Source organism: Prionailurus bengalensis, chromosome A1, assembly GCF_016509475.1.
Source record: "Prionailurus bengalensis isolate Pbe53 chromosome A1, Fcat_Pben_1.1_paternal_pri, whole genome shotgun sequence".
NCBI lineage: Eukaryota > Metazoa > Chordata > Mammalia > Carnivora > Felidae > Prionailurus > Prionailurus bengalensis.
In genome coordinates, this window is record NC_057343.1 from 84,871,542 (window position 1) to 84,885,458 (window position 13,917).

The following is a 13,917-nucleotide window of genomic DNA, read 5'->3' on the forward strand; positions in this document are numbered from 1 at the left end:
AGGAATTTTGCCCATGGGCAAGCCTATGGCCTCTACCAAGTACACTCCAATCAGGAGAACCACTTTTCCCCAGGTGGCACATGGACCCCTCAAACCATGCTTCCTGCTCCTGGGGTTTCACCTGACTTACTCACCAGAGCACTGCCAAGCACTGAGCTCCAAAACTTCAGATTCTGTCCTATTATAGAATATAGCTATATATAGAATCCTGGTGGTATTGAAATCCCCTCCTTTCTTCCATCAGTGGTTTTTGTGAACAGATTTCTTGTCTAGTCCCATGCGAGTGTTTTCACTCTTTCTTTCTCTCCAGCTACTTTTGGGGGGAGTGCTTTTGTTGCATGATCCTGATGTGCTGCCTTCTCCCCAGTCCTCTCTCTGCAAAAATGGCTTCCTACCCTCTACGGCTCCTCAGCTTTTCTCCCCCCAGTCCACCTCTCCACACCATGTACCTGCTAAGTTCTCTGATTCAAATTATACAGATTGTTGCAATAATTCTCAGATCAATTTCCTAAGTGTTCAAAATGGTTTGATGCTGATCTAGCTGTGTTTCAGGGACAAGACAAGCTCAGAGTCCCCTTACTGCTCTGCCATCTTAACTCCTACCTGTCTGGGAAACTCTTTATCTCTCCTTCTATTCTAAATGGCAGCATTGCTGGATAAAGTATTCTTGGCTGCGTATTTTTCCCATTTACTTTGAATATATCATGCCACTCCCTGCTAGTCTGCCAAGTTTCTGCTGATAAGTATGCTAACCTTATTTGTCTTCCCTTATGACTTAAGGATTTCTTTTTCCTTGCTGCTCTCAGGATTTTTTCCTTAACTCTGTATTTTGCAAATTTTTCTACAATATGTCTTGGTGTTGCCCTGCTTTTGTTGACTATGGTGGGAGTTCTCTGTGTGTCCTTGACTTGAATGTTTGTTTCCTTCCCCAGATTAGGGACATTTTCCACAATAATTTGCTCAAATAAGTTTCTGCCCCTGTTTTCCTCTCTTCTTCTGGCACTCCTGTGATACAAATGTTATTACGTCTTATGGAGTTGCTGAGTTCCCTGTGTCTACATTCTGATTTAATGTTTTCTTTCCCTATTCTTCTCAGCTTTATTATCTTCCATAATTTTATCTTACATTATCACTTACTCATTCCTCTGCTTCTTCCATTCTCATGGTCATTTCTTAGAGTCGGTTTCACATCTCAGTTATAGCATTTTTTATTACTGTCTGACTAGTTTTTAGATCTTTTATCTCTGTGTTAAGAGACTCCTTGGTGTCTTCTATGCTTTTCTCAAGCCCAGCTATATCCTTATGATTGTTGTTTTAAATCCTGGTACAGGCATATTACTTATATCTATTTTGATTAGATCTCTGGCTATGACCTTTTCTTATTTTTTGTTTTGTGATCCATTTCTCCATCTTGGCACTTTGCTTTAGTCTCTGTTTTCTCTGTGTTAGGAAAGCCTGTTACATTTCCTGCTTCTGAGAGTAAAGGCTATATTAAGAAGATGCTATATACTGACCCCGGCTTGGCGCTCCAGGAAGTGTTTCTGGTGTGCAGTTTGTATACTCTGCTTTTGTGTTTTAACTGCTCTTTCCCTCACGTCAGTCCTCTGCAGTTTCACCTTGTCTGTACTGGGTTGTGTTTGGGCCTTGCCCAGTGTGTGGTGAGTTTTAACTCGGTGTGTTTTGGTCTGCTTGTTCAAAAGGCCAGATCCATTTCCACTAGAGCTGAAGTTTTGCATCACTCCGTTGTCAGTAGACTTGGTAGGTGCAAGGGGTTTGTGCTCGTCTTCTAGCAGAGGGACCTGCTTCTGCTCTGGCTCTCAGGCACAATTGCACTCATGAAAAAGCACCTGCAGAGCCTACAGGGGCGAGTCTTGGAGTAAGTGGCTCAGGCCTCTAATGTGTGTGCTGTGTTGCTCACTTAAGTCTGTCTGTGCTGATAGGTGAGGAATTAATATAGTTTCAGCCCACTGTCTTCCTGCAGAGGCGTTTGCGCCCACTGATGTTCAGGAAACCCTCACTGAAGATCGAACAATCTCCCCTCCTGTGTCCCAGGAATCCCTCAGATCTCTCTGCCTTCACCCATTCTGTGTCTGAGCCTTTTGCCCACCCAGCATCATGGTCCTGTGCTGGACACAACCTGTGCTGAGTTTCAGAACTCCAAAGGGACCTGGCATGGTTGGCCCTGCACTAATCATCTGGGGTGGGGTCTCACTACACTGTGGCTGGTGCCTGCTTGTCTCAAAAGGGCAGTCACAGAATGTGCGGCCACTTGGAGTATGGTAAAGCACAGCGAAAGGCTGATTTTCAGGTTACCTGGTCTCAGCAGGTGTCTCTGCTCCTATTGGAATGAATAGGGTAGCTCAGTGGCACCCGCTGCCAGTGCCACCTCTCTCAAATGCACTGTAAGGAGGAGATCTGTCTGTTCCAGTGTGGCCCAGGGTATCTGCAGACCATCTGTCTTCTCCCAGGCCGCTGCCCTCCCTCTCAACAGAAGCACATCTGTGCTGGTCAGGTTCTGTCTCTGGTCATGGCATGGACTTCTAAAACTTCTGACTTTGAGTTCCACTGCTTGGAAAAACTTGGCAATAGTCAGCCCCAATTGTTTTGCTTCTCAGTGGTTTTGGGGAAGTGTTTTTCTTGTGCAGTGCCCTGCATGCACATGCTTTCTCACATGTGCTCGCTGTCTCTGAATCTCTTTCCTGTGTGATCAGGGCTCCTTACCCCCCACAGCACCCACGATTCTTTTCTCGGTAATCACTTCTCTGCACCTCCTCCCTTCCACAGTGTGGCCTCTTTTATCCCTGTAGTTGTGCAGTTTGTTCTCTCAGTCCTCAGATTCATTTCTTGGGTGTTGGAATGGATTTGATATTAGACTAGCTATGTTTGATGGACAAAGTAAGTATAGGGTCCCCCTACTACTCTGACATCTAAATCCTGTCCTACTCCAGGAGTCTTAACAACTATGTACAGAAAGTTTTTGGAGGCATGGGGGCACACAGGAGCTTAGATAGTGAGAGTGGTGGAAACCCTGACTCTATAGGCCTGGATCTGCTGCTCGAAAATAGGAGAGGCTGAGAAGATGGCAAGTTGTCTACTGACCCCTGAGAACCTCTCAGTCTGAGGTCCATGGGAAGTGCTTCAGATTTCCTATCCCTGAAAGCTGGGTTCCCTTTCTGGCATAGCATGAGAAATACCTTGCCTTCCCTGAGGTCAGATCTCCTGTGCCCTAGTAGACTCTAGCACAGAGGCTGATGGAGTCCATGTTCACCAAATGAGGTTGTAGTGAATCTCTAATGCAGTGAACTCCCAAGTCCAAGGGTAGGTCTGTAGAGAAATAACCATTGCGGTAAAGCTTGTGTCTTCCCTCTGGTTTGAGATTCTTCTCATGTGGAGGTTGGGCCAGAGTGACACAGGGCAGCAGTAGAGCCCACCTTCCTTGCCCGTCCATTCTCATAGCCAGTGATGTGCGTCACTGCCCCTTCTGCATCCTACTAGAGGGCTTCCTGTGACAGCTGAACACTACTGAAAGTCCTCATTATGGCCGATAGAGCCCTGTGGGTCCTGGTCCTGGCAGCCTGTGCTCTGCTCTCCTCCCTTTACTACATCTGAAGTCTCACTGACCTCCTTGCTGTTCACAGTTATCAAGTCCCTTCAGGCTCAGGGCCTTATGCCTACAATTATTTTTCTCTGCCTGGGACACCCTGTTTCTAGCTGTCTGTAAGGCTCCCTCCCTCTTTTTTCAGGCCACCTGTCTGGGAGCCTTCACTTATCATCCATCTAAAATAGTAACCCCAGTCCTACTCCTTTGCTAGATTCTCTGCCCATTGTCCAGGATGGCCCCCATCTTGCATAGCTACTTGTGTGCTGAACTGTCATCTTTCACCTCCAGGTAGACAAGTGCTGTGCAGGTCAGGAGCGGAGTGTGTCCATTGCCAGTTACTGGGAAGTGCCTGCTCGTGGTTGGTGCTCATTAAATATAGGTATCTCTTGTCATCCATTTAGATCCTAGTGCACAGGGAGAGTTAGGATAGACGGGGTTTCCATGTTTTCTAAATCTGTTTGGCTTCTGAATTGCAACTAGTGTATAGTAAGATGTCTGATACTGAGGAAACCATCTGAAAATTTGTCTGAATCTGTTCAGGTCCTGATATTGGGTAGTAAGAGGTCAAGTAGGGAGAGCTTGGGAATTTGGGAGGGAGGAACCTTATATTTGCCAAATTAATAAGGGAAAGGGAAGACAAAGGTAAGACTGAAGCATGAAAGTAGAGCTGCTGGGGCCAATGAATCAGAAGACATCAGTGGATGTCACTTCAGCAGCCTAGGCTTCCTTTTTGGTGGTTACTGTCATTTGGGTAATGACAGTGGCACCTGTCATTTATCAGTAAAGGGAATTCTGTATTCAAGACACATTAAGAAGGAAGGAGGTATGTAACATTTCTTTGTTGTTGTTACCTACTTTTTATTTAAATATAGTTAGTTAATATACAGTGCAATATTGGTTTCAGAACTAGAATTCAGTGATTTACAAAGTTGGCATTTTTTTCCCTAAGATTTTATTTAAATTTAAGTTAGTTAACATATAGGTGTATCAGAAGTAGAATTTAGTGATTTATCACTGACATATAACACCCAGTGCTCATCACAAGTGCCCTCCTTAATACCCAACACCAATTTAGCCTATCTCCCACCATCAGCCCTGTTTGTTCTCTGTTGTTAAGTCTCGTGTGGTTTCTTTTCTTCTCCTTCTTCCCTCCATTCCCATATGTTCATCTGTTTTGTTTCATACATTCCACATATAAGTGGAATCATATAATGTTTGTTTTCTCTGATTGACTTATTTCTTTTAGCAAAATATATTCTAGCTCCATCCACGTCATTGGAAATGGCAAGATTTCATTCCTTTTGATGATAATATTCCATTGTATGTATGTATGTATATATATGTATACATATACACCACATCTTTTTTTAATTTATTTTTTTAATTTACATTCAAATTAGTTAGCATATAGTGCAACAATAATTTCAGGAGTAGATTCCTTAATGCCCCTTGCCCATTTAGCCCATCCCCCCTCCCAACCCCTCCAATAACCCTCAGTTTGTTCTCCACATTTAAGAGTCTTTCATGTTTTGTCCCCCTCCCTGTTTTTATATGATATTTGCTTCCTTCCCTTGTGTCCATCTGTTCTGTATCTTAAAGTCCTCATATGAGTGAAGACATATGATATTTGTCTTTCTCTGACTAATTTTGCTTAGCATAATACCCTCTAGTTCCATCCATGTAGATGCAAATGGCAAGATTTCATTCCTTTTGATTGCCTAGTAATATTCCATTGTGTATATATACGTATACCACATCTTCTTTATCCATTCATCCGTGTGTGGACATTTGGGCTCTTTCCATTCTTTGGCTATTGTTGATAGTACTGCTATAAACATGGGGTGCATGTGTCTCTTTGAAACAGCATACTTGTATCCCTTGCATAAATACCTAGTAGTGTAATTGCTGGGTCATAGGGTAGTTCTATTTTTAATTTTTTGAGGAATCTCCACACTTTTCCAGAGTGGCTGCACCAGCTTGCATTCCTACCAGCAGTGGAAAGAGATCCTCTTTTTCCACATCTTTGCCAACATCTGTTGTTGCCTGAGTTGTTAATGTCAGCCATTCTGACAGGGGTGAGGTAGTATCTCATGGTGGTTTTGATTTCTATTTCCCTGATGATGAGTGACGTTAAGCATTTTTTCATGTGTTGGTTGGCCATCTGGATGTCTTCTTTGGAGAAATATCTATTCATATCTTTTTCCCATTTCTTCACTGAATTATTTGGTTTTTTGGGTGTTGTTGATAAGTTCTTTAGAGATTTTGACAACTAACCCTTTATCTGATATGTCATTTGCAAATATCTTCTTTCGGTTGCCTTTTAGTTTTGCTGATTGTTTCCTTCCCTATGCAGAAGATTGTTATTTTGATGAGGTCCCAGTAGTTGATTTTTGCTTTTGTTTCCCTTACCTCCAGAGACGTGTTGAGTAAGAAGTTGCTGCCCCCAAGATCAAAGAGGTTTTTGCCTGCTTTCTCCTCGAGAACTTTGATGGCTTCCTGTCTTACATTGAGGTCTTTCATCTATTTTGAATTTATTTCTGTGTATGGTGTAAGACAATGGTCCAGGTTCATTCTTCTGTATGTCGCTGTCCAGTTTTTCCAGCACCACTTGCTGAAGAGACTGTCTTTATTCCATTGGATAGTCTTTCCTGCTTTGTCCAACATTAGTTGGCCATACGTTTGTGGGTCCATTTCTGGATTCTCTATTCTGTTGCATTGATCTGAGTGTCTGTTCTTGTGCCAGTACCATACTGTCTTGATGATTACAGCTTTATAGTATAGCTTGAAGTCTGGGATTGTGATGCATCCTGCTTTGGTTTTCTTTTTCAAGATTGCTTTGGCTATTCAGGGTCTTTCCTGGTTCCATACAAATTTTAGGATGATTTGTTCTAGCTCTGTGAAGAATGCTGGTGTTATTTTGATAGGGATTGCATTGACTGTGTAGATTACTTTGGGTAATACAGACATTTTAACAATATTTGTTCTTACTATCCAGGAGCATGAAATCCTTTTCCCTTTTTTTTTTGTGTCATCTTCAATTTCTTTCATAAGCTTTCTATAGTTTTCAGTGTATAGATTTCTCACCTCTTTGGTTAGATTTATTCCTAGGTATTTTATGTTTTTTGGTGCAACTGTAAATGAGATCGATTCCTTGATTACTCTTTCTGTTGCTTCATTGTTGGTGTATAGGAATGCACCGATTTCTGTGCATTGATTTTATATCCTGCAACTTTGCTGAATTCATGAATTAATTCTAGCATTTTTTTGGTGGAATCTTTTGGGTTTTTCATATAGAGTATCATGTCATCTGCAAAGAGTGAAAGTTTGACCTCCTCCTGGCTGATTTAGATGCGTTTTATTTCTTTGTGTTGTCTGATTGCAGAGGCTAAGATTTCCAATAGTATGTTGAATAACAGTGTCAAGAGTGGACATCCCTGTCTTGTTCCTGACCTTAGGGGGAAAGCTCTCAGTTTTTCCCCATTGAGAATATTACCATTATCATTCATATATGACTTTTATGATCTCGAGATAAGCTCCTTCTATCCCTAATTTCTTGAGGGTTTTTATAAAGAAAGGATGCTGTATTTTGTCAAATGCCTTCTCTGCATCTATTGAAAGGATCATATGGTTCTTTCCTTTCTTTAATTGATGTTATGAATCACATTAATTGTTTTGTGGATATTGAACCAGCCCTGCATCCCAGGTATAAATCCCACTTGGTCATGGTGAATAATTTGTTTAATGTATTGTTTGATCTGGTTGGCTAATATCTTGTTGAGGATTTTTGCATCCATGTTCATCAGGGAAATTGGTCTATAGTTAGTTCTCCTTTTTAGTGGGACCTCTGTCTCATTTTGGAATCAAGGTAATGCTGGCTTCATAGAAAGAATTTGGAAGTTTTCCTTCCATTCCTATTTTTTGGAACAGCTTCGAAAGAATAGGTGTTAACTCTTCCTTAAATGTTTGGTAGAATTCCCCTGGAAGCCATCTGGCCCTGGACTCTTGTTTTTTAGGAGATTTTTGATTACTCATTCGATTTCCTTATTGGTTATGGGTCTGTTCAAATTTTCTGTTTCTTCCTGTTTCAGTTTTGGTCGTGTATATGTTTCTAGGAATTTGTCCATTTCTTCCAGATTGCCCATTATATTGGCATATAATTTCTCATAATATTCTCTTAGTATTGTTTTTATTTCTGCTGTGTTTGTTGTGATCACTCCTCTTTCATTCTTGATTGTATTTCTTTGGGTCCTTTCCTTTTTCTTTTTGATCAAACTGGCTAGTGGTTTATCAATTTTGTTAATTCTTTCAAAGAACCAGCTTCTGGTTTCATTGTTCTGTTTTACTGTTTTTTTGGTTTCCATAGCATTGATTTCTGCTCTAATCTTTGTTATTTCCTGTCTTCAGCTCGTTTTGGGTTTTATTTGCTGTTGTTTTTCCAGCTCTTTAAGGCGTAAAGTTAGGTTTTGTATCTGAGACCTTTCTTCCTTCTTTAGGAAGGCCTGGATTGCTATATACTTTCCTCTTATGACCACCTTTGCTGAGTCCCAGAGGTTCTGGGTTGTGGTGTTATCATTTTCATTGGCTTCCGTGAACTTTTTAATTTTCTCTTTAACTTCTTAGTTAGCCCATTCATTCTTTAGTAGGATGTTATTTAGTCTCCAAGTATTTGTTACCTTTCCAAATTTTTTCTTGTGGTTGATTTCAAGTTTCATAGCATTGTGGTCTGAAAATATGCATGGTATGATCTCAATACTTTTGTATTTGTTGAGGGCTGATTTGTGTCCCAGTATGTGGTCTATTCTGGAGAAACGTTCCATGTGCACTGGAGAAGAATGTATATTCTGCTGCTTTAGGATGAAATGTTCTGAATATATCTATTAAGTCCATCTGGTCCAGTGTGTGATTCAAAGCCATTGTTTCCTTGTTGATGTTTTGATTAGATGATCTGTCCATTGCTGTGAGTGGGGTGTTGAAGTCCCCTACTATTATGGTATTACTATCAATGAGTTTCTTTATATTTGTAATCAATTGATTTATATATGTGGGTGCTTTCACATTTGGAGCAGAAATGTTTACAATGGTTAGGTCTTCTTGGTGGATAGACCCCTTAATTATGATATAATGCCCTTCTTCATCTCTTGATACAGCCTTTAGTTTAAAGTCTAGATTGTCTGATATAAGTATGGCTATTCCGGCTTTCTTTTGTGGACCATTAACATGATAGATGGCTCTCCATCCCCTTACTTTCAATCTGAAGGTGTCTTTAAGTCTAAAGTAGGTCTCTTGTAAACAGAATATACATGGATCTTGTTTTCTTATACATTCTGTTACCCTGTGTCTTTTGATTGGAGCACTGAGTCCGTTGACATTTAGAGTGATAACTGAAAGGTATGAACTTATTGCCATTATGTTGGCTGCAGAGTTGGAGTTTCTGGTGGCGTTCTCTGGTCCTTTCTAGTCTCTGTTGTCTTGTTTGTTTGTTTGTTTATTATTTCATCTTTTCTCCCTTCAGAGAATCCCCCTTAAAATTTCTTCCAGGGCTGGTTTAGTGCTCACAAACTCCTTTAATTTTCTTTTGTCTGGGAAACTTTTTATCTCTCCTTCTATTTTGAATGACAGCCTTGCTGGGTAAAGAATTCTTGGCTGCATATTTTTCTGAATCAGCACATTGAACATATCCTGCCACTCCTTTTTGGCCTGCCAAGTTTCTTTGGATAGGTCTCCTGCAAACCTGATCTGTCTTCCCTTGTAATTTAGGGACTTTTTCTCCCTTGCTGCTTTCATAATTCTTTCCTTGCCTGAGTATTTTTTGAATTTGACTATGATATGCCTTATTGATGGTCAGTTTTTGTTGAATCTAATGGGGGCCCTCTGTGATTCCTGGATTTTGATGTCTGTGTCTTTCCCCAGGTTAGGAAAGTTTTCTGCTATGATTTGCTCAAAACCCCGTCTAGTTCCATCCATGTAGTTGCAAATGACAAGATTTCATTCTTTTTGATTGCCGAGTAATACTCCACATCTTCTTTATCCATTCATCCATAGAGCTCCTCCTTTCTTACAGTGGAGAGTGTTTGGACCTTTAGCTGGGTTTGCTTTGATTTGTTCATTAAAATAAGCCTGGAAAAACAAACAAACAAACAAACAAAACAATAAAAAACCTGATCCTATAAAAGAAGAAAGGGAAAAGGAACAAAAAACACCAATCAAAAAACTATAAGCTGAATTCAAAGAGAAAGAAAGCTAAAAAAATAAAAGACAAATAAAAGAAAAAAGAAGCTTGACCCTCCCAAAAAGGAGAAAGGAAATGAAAATAGCAAACTAACAAACATATAAAACAGTATGAGCCTGATTCTAGAAGAAAAAAAAAAGAAAGAAAAACAAATAAACAAATGTGGGGGGGGGGGCTGTGGTAGAAAAAAAGTAAACCTGGTCCTGTTTCCACCAGAACCACATGTGTCATTTTGAAGCATTCAATTTTCAGTACAGTTGGTACATGCAGGGTGCTGCCTATGGTGGTCTTCTGCGTGAGAAACTGAAATGGCTCAGAGTCAGTCTTACTCCAGTAAATAAGCAGTTACCAGGCACTTTGAGGCAGGTTGTGGTGTAACTGGGTCCCACCTCTGCTGGGGGCTGCTGTGTTGGTCTCAGAAGTCCCAGTGTGTTGGTATTGGGGGAAAATGACGCCACCCCAATCTTTGTCCCCAGAAAGAATCTCACATCCCCCACCATTCAGGCAGTCCTCACAGATAGTAAGGGCAGTCAACTTGCCCTGCACCACAGCTTTCTTGAGTTTTTCCTTGGTGTGCAGCTGGAATACAAAACTTGAAAACTTAATGGGCACAGCACTACATGGACCTGCTTCCCTCCTCTGGAGTAGAGCCTCTGCATGCTGTGTCAGATGGTTTTTGTCCCAGAAGAATAGTTCCTCGCCAGCATGTTGTGTGGAGTGTATAGTGTAGCACCACTGAAAGCAGCAGCAAGGTCATATGCTATCTGCTGTACCTCTGTCCCCTGCTGATGAAACACCATTAGCTGGCACCTATAGGTTCTTTTGTCCTTGGAGAGGCAATAAACCTCTTCCAAAAGTACTCCAGGAAGGGGAATGTTCTCTCCCAGTGTGCCTTGAAGGTCCCTACACCAGGCTATGCACTCTGAGGCCAGCTCCTTCCTTCCCCCCATGACCACACACTACAGCTCTCTGCTAGAGAGTCACACACTTCCAAAACTTCAGGGTTGAGCTGCACATGCTGTTTGCAAACCACAAAGCATAACAAAAACCTGTAACGCTCAGTACTTCTTGCACCCCAGTCTGTGGTCTAGAGAGATTTTCCTCTTGTGTGAACCCAGTGCTATATATACTCTCTCAACACCTCTCTCTTTCCCTCCCTTCTTTTCTCTTACAAGAAAGGGTTTCCTCCCCCTCTGCAGCACTGCCATTTTTCTATCCACCAATTCATATCCATGTACCTCACACCTGCCACCCTGTCTCCCTCCAACCATGCAGGTCCTTCTGCCACTCTGCAGATCGATTTCCTGGGTGTTCCAAGTGATATGACCTCAGTAGAGCTGTGTTTGGGGGGTGAGAAAGCTCAGGGTTCCCCTATTTCTCCTCTATCTTACCTCCTCCCCCTGGAACTTCTCTTTAGAATGCCTCCTATCATTAAAATACTTTTGCACTTGAAAGAGTAACCTATGTTTGGAAAATTCCCTTAACTGGTACTGTGCCTGGTGGTACTGGTTCCAAAATGCGGTTCAAGCTCAGCTGGTCTGCAGTGGGAGCACCCTCCTCTCAGGTGATGCTTTAACAGAGTTTTCTGCTGAAACACTGTCTCCTGTGTGACCTCGCTTTATTTCGTTTCCTGTCATTGCAGCAGTCCCACTGTTGGGAGAGATGCCAGTTCAAAGCTCAAGTCCATGAAGCTACTTGAGGTTCTGAATGCATTGGAGGAGGAGGGTCCTAGCCACCGCAGGGAAGAGATCTTCATTGCGCCACCTGACAATGCCTCAGGGGATTTCACTGATGAGGACTCAGGTGATGAAGATGGCCAGCGAGGCTCCCATGTGCCCGGTAGTGTGCTGCATGCCTCTGTTGTACCTGAGGACTCTGGCACTGAGGAGGAGGATGACGACCTGCAGCCACCACCAGCCATGAAGAGGCAGAAGGCAGCAGTGGAACCTCAGCGTGTTTGGATCAAAAGAGATATCCAACCCAACTTCCGCAGCTGGACTCCATCAGATCCCCATATAGAGGATCTCAAAAGCCAGGAACTGAGTCCTGTAGGCCTATTTGAGTTGTTTTTTGATGAAGGAACTATTAATTTTATTGTTAATGAAACCAATCGTTATGCTTGGCAAAAAAATGTCAACCTTGGGCTCACAGCCCAGGAATTAAAGTGTGTTTTGGGAATTTTGATTTTAAGTGGGTATATATCCTATCCAAGGAGAAGGATGTTTTGGGAAACATCTCCTGATTCACATCATCATCTTGTGGCTGATGCAATTAGAAGGGACAGATTTGAACTGATCTTTTCATACCTGCATTTTGCAGATAATAATGAGCTGGATGAAAGTGATAGGTTTGCCAAGGTCAGGCCTCTCATTGTCCGAATGAATTGCAATTTCCAGAAGCACGCACCCTTGGAAGAGTTCTACAGCTTTGGTGAGTCCATGTGTGAATACTTTGGACACCGGGGATCCAAGCAGCTGCCAGCAGGGAAACCCATGCGTCTGGGCTACAAGATCTGGTGTGGGACAACCAGCAGGGGCTATCTGGTGTGGTTTGAGCCCTCACAGGGCACACTGTTCACCAAGTCAGACAGGGGCTTAGACTTAGGAGGTAGTATGGTGGTAAAATTTGTGGATGCTCTTCAGGAGCGTGGCTGTTTGCCATACCACATATTTTTTGACAAGGTTTTTACAAGTGTCAAACTCATGTCCATTTTGAGGAAAAAGGGGGTGAAGGCCACAGGAACTGTTCGTGAATACAGGACTGAGCGATGTCCCCTCAAAGATCCCAAAGAACTTAAGAAAATGAAGAGGGGTTCATTTGATTATAAAGTTGATGAGAGTGAGGAGATTATCGTGTGCCGCTGGCATGATAGCAGTGTGGTTAACATCTGCTCTAATGCTGTGGGCATAGAGCCAGTGGAGCTGACCAGCCATCATTCAGGAATAGCCAAAACACGGACCCAAGTCCATCAACCATCTCTGGTGAAGCTGTACCAGGAGAAAGTGGGGGGTGTCAGCCGGATGGACCAGAATATTGCCAAATACAAGGTAAAGATCCGGGGCATGAAGTGGTACTCAAGCTTCATTGGCTATGTCATTGATGCTGCCCTCAATAATGCTTGGCAACTACACAGGATCTGCAGCCATGATGCCCAGGTAGACCTCCTGGCCTTCCGGAGATATGTGGCCTGTGTGTACCTAGAGAGCAATGCTGACATGTCCTCCCAAGGGAGGCGAAGCAGACGGCTGGAAACTGAGAGCCGCTTTGACATGATTGGTCACTGGATCGTCCACCAGGACAAGAGGACTCGGTGTGCCCTTTGCCACTCGCAGACCAACACCCGCTGCGAGAAATGCCAGAAGGGTGTCCATGCCAAGTGTTTCAGGGAGTACCACATTCGGTGATGCAGAATGGACAGAGGGAGCCCTGTGGATGTTTGGTTTATAATGAAATGTTTACAGCTAATTTCATAAAGCAGAGCACTTGTGTTTTATTTGTGTTGGAAAAACAACACCTGAATCGCTAATGATTTGGTCTTGTATTTTCTACCCACCTCCATTAGTTATCTTTTTATTGTCTTCTGTGATACCTACATGTAACATAAATTAATATTTATATTGGTAATTATAGATGTTTGTAAATCTATAGATTATACTGTTACTTATTTCAAATAATGGGCCCCTGTGGGTGATCCCTGTGGGTGATAGATGAGTCCTAGTTAGGAAAATCAAATAGAACCAAAAACTTTAGAGAAACTTTCATGAATAGTAAAAAGATTTTATAATTGTATACTATTGGTTTTAACATAAGATGAGACAATAGTATGTAAGTATGGTATCAATATGATGAAGGAGATTTTAATCATAGTTATTTCACTTTAACACTAGCAAGCTGTTTAGGAATAGATAATCAGCTTTGTGTTTATCCAGAGGGCTAGATTTGTAGACTTTGTATTTCCTTGATAAAAATATTTTCCTAATACAAGTATATCCTTATGGAATTCATTTTTATAACTAGTGTAAGATAGGTATCTGGTTTTTCCCCCTTAAGCAATGGTTTGCATCATTTATTAAAATATTTATATTTT

The 13,917-nt window shown here is 41.9% G+C and overlaps 1 protein-coding gene across 1 annotated transcript in view; it reads left to right on the forward strand.

Annotated features, from left to right (window-relative positions):
* PGBD2 (piggyBac transposable element derived 2) overlaps positions 1 to 13,475 on the forward strand; it is a 36,310-nt gene extending 22,835 nt beyond the window's left edge. The window contains exon 4 of the mRNA XM_043583961.1: positions 11,473 to 13,475. Within this exon, the coding sequence (XP_043439896.1) occupies positions 11,473 to 13,234 (1,762 nt within the window). The 3' untranslated portion in view covers positions 13,235 to 13,475. The remainder of the gene's footprint in view (positions 1 to 11,472) is intronic.
* The last annotated feature ends 442 nt before the right edge of the window (positions 13,476 to 13,917 follow it).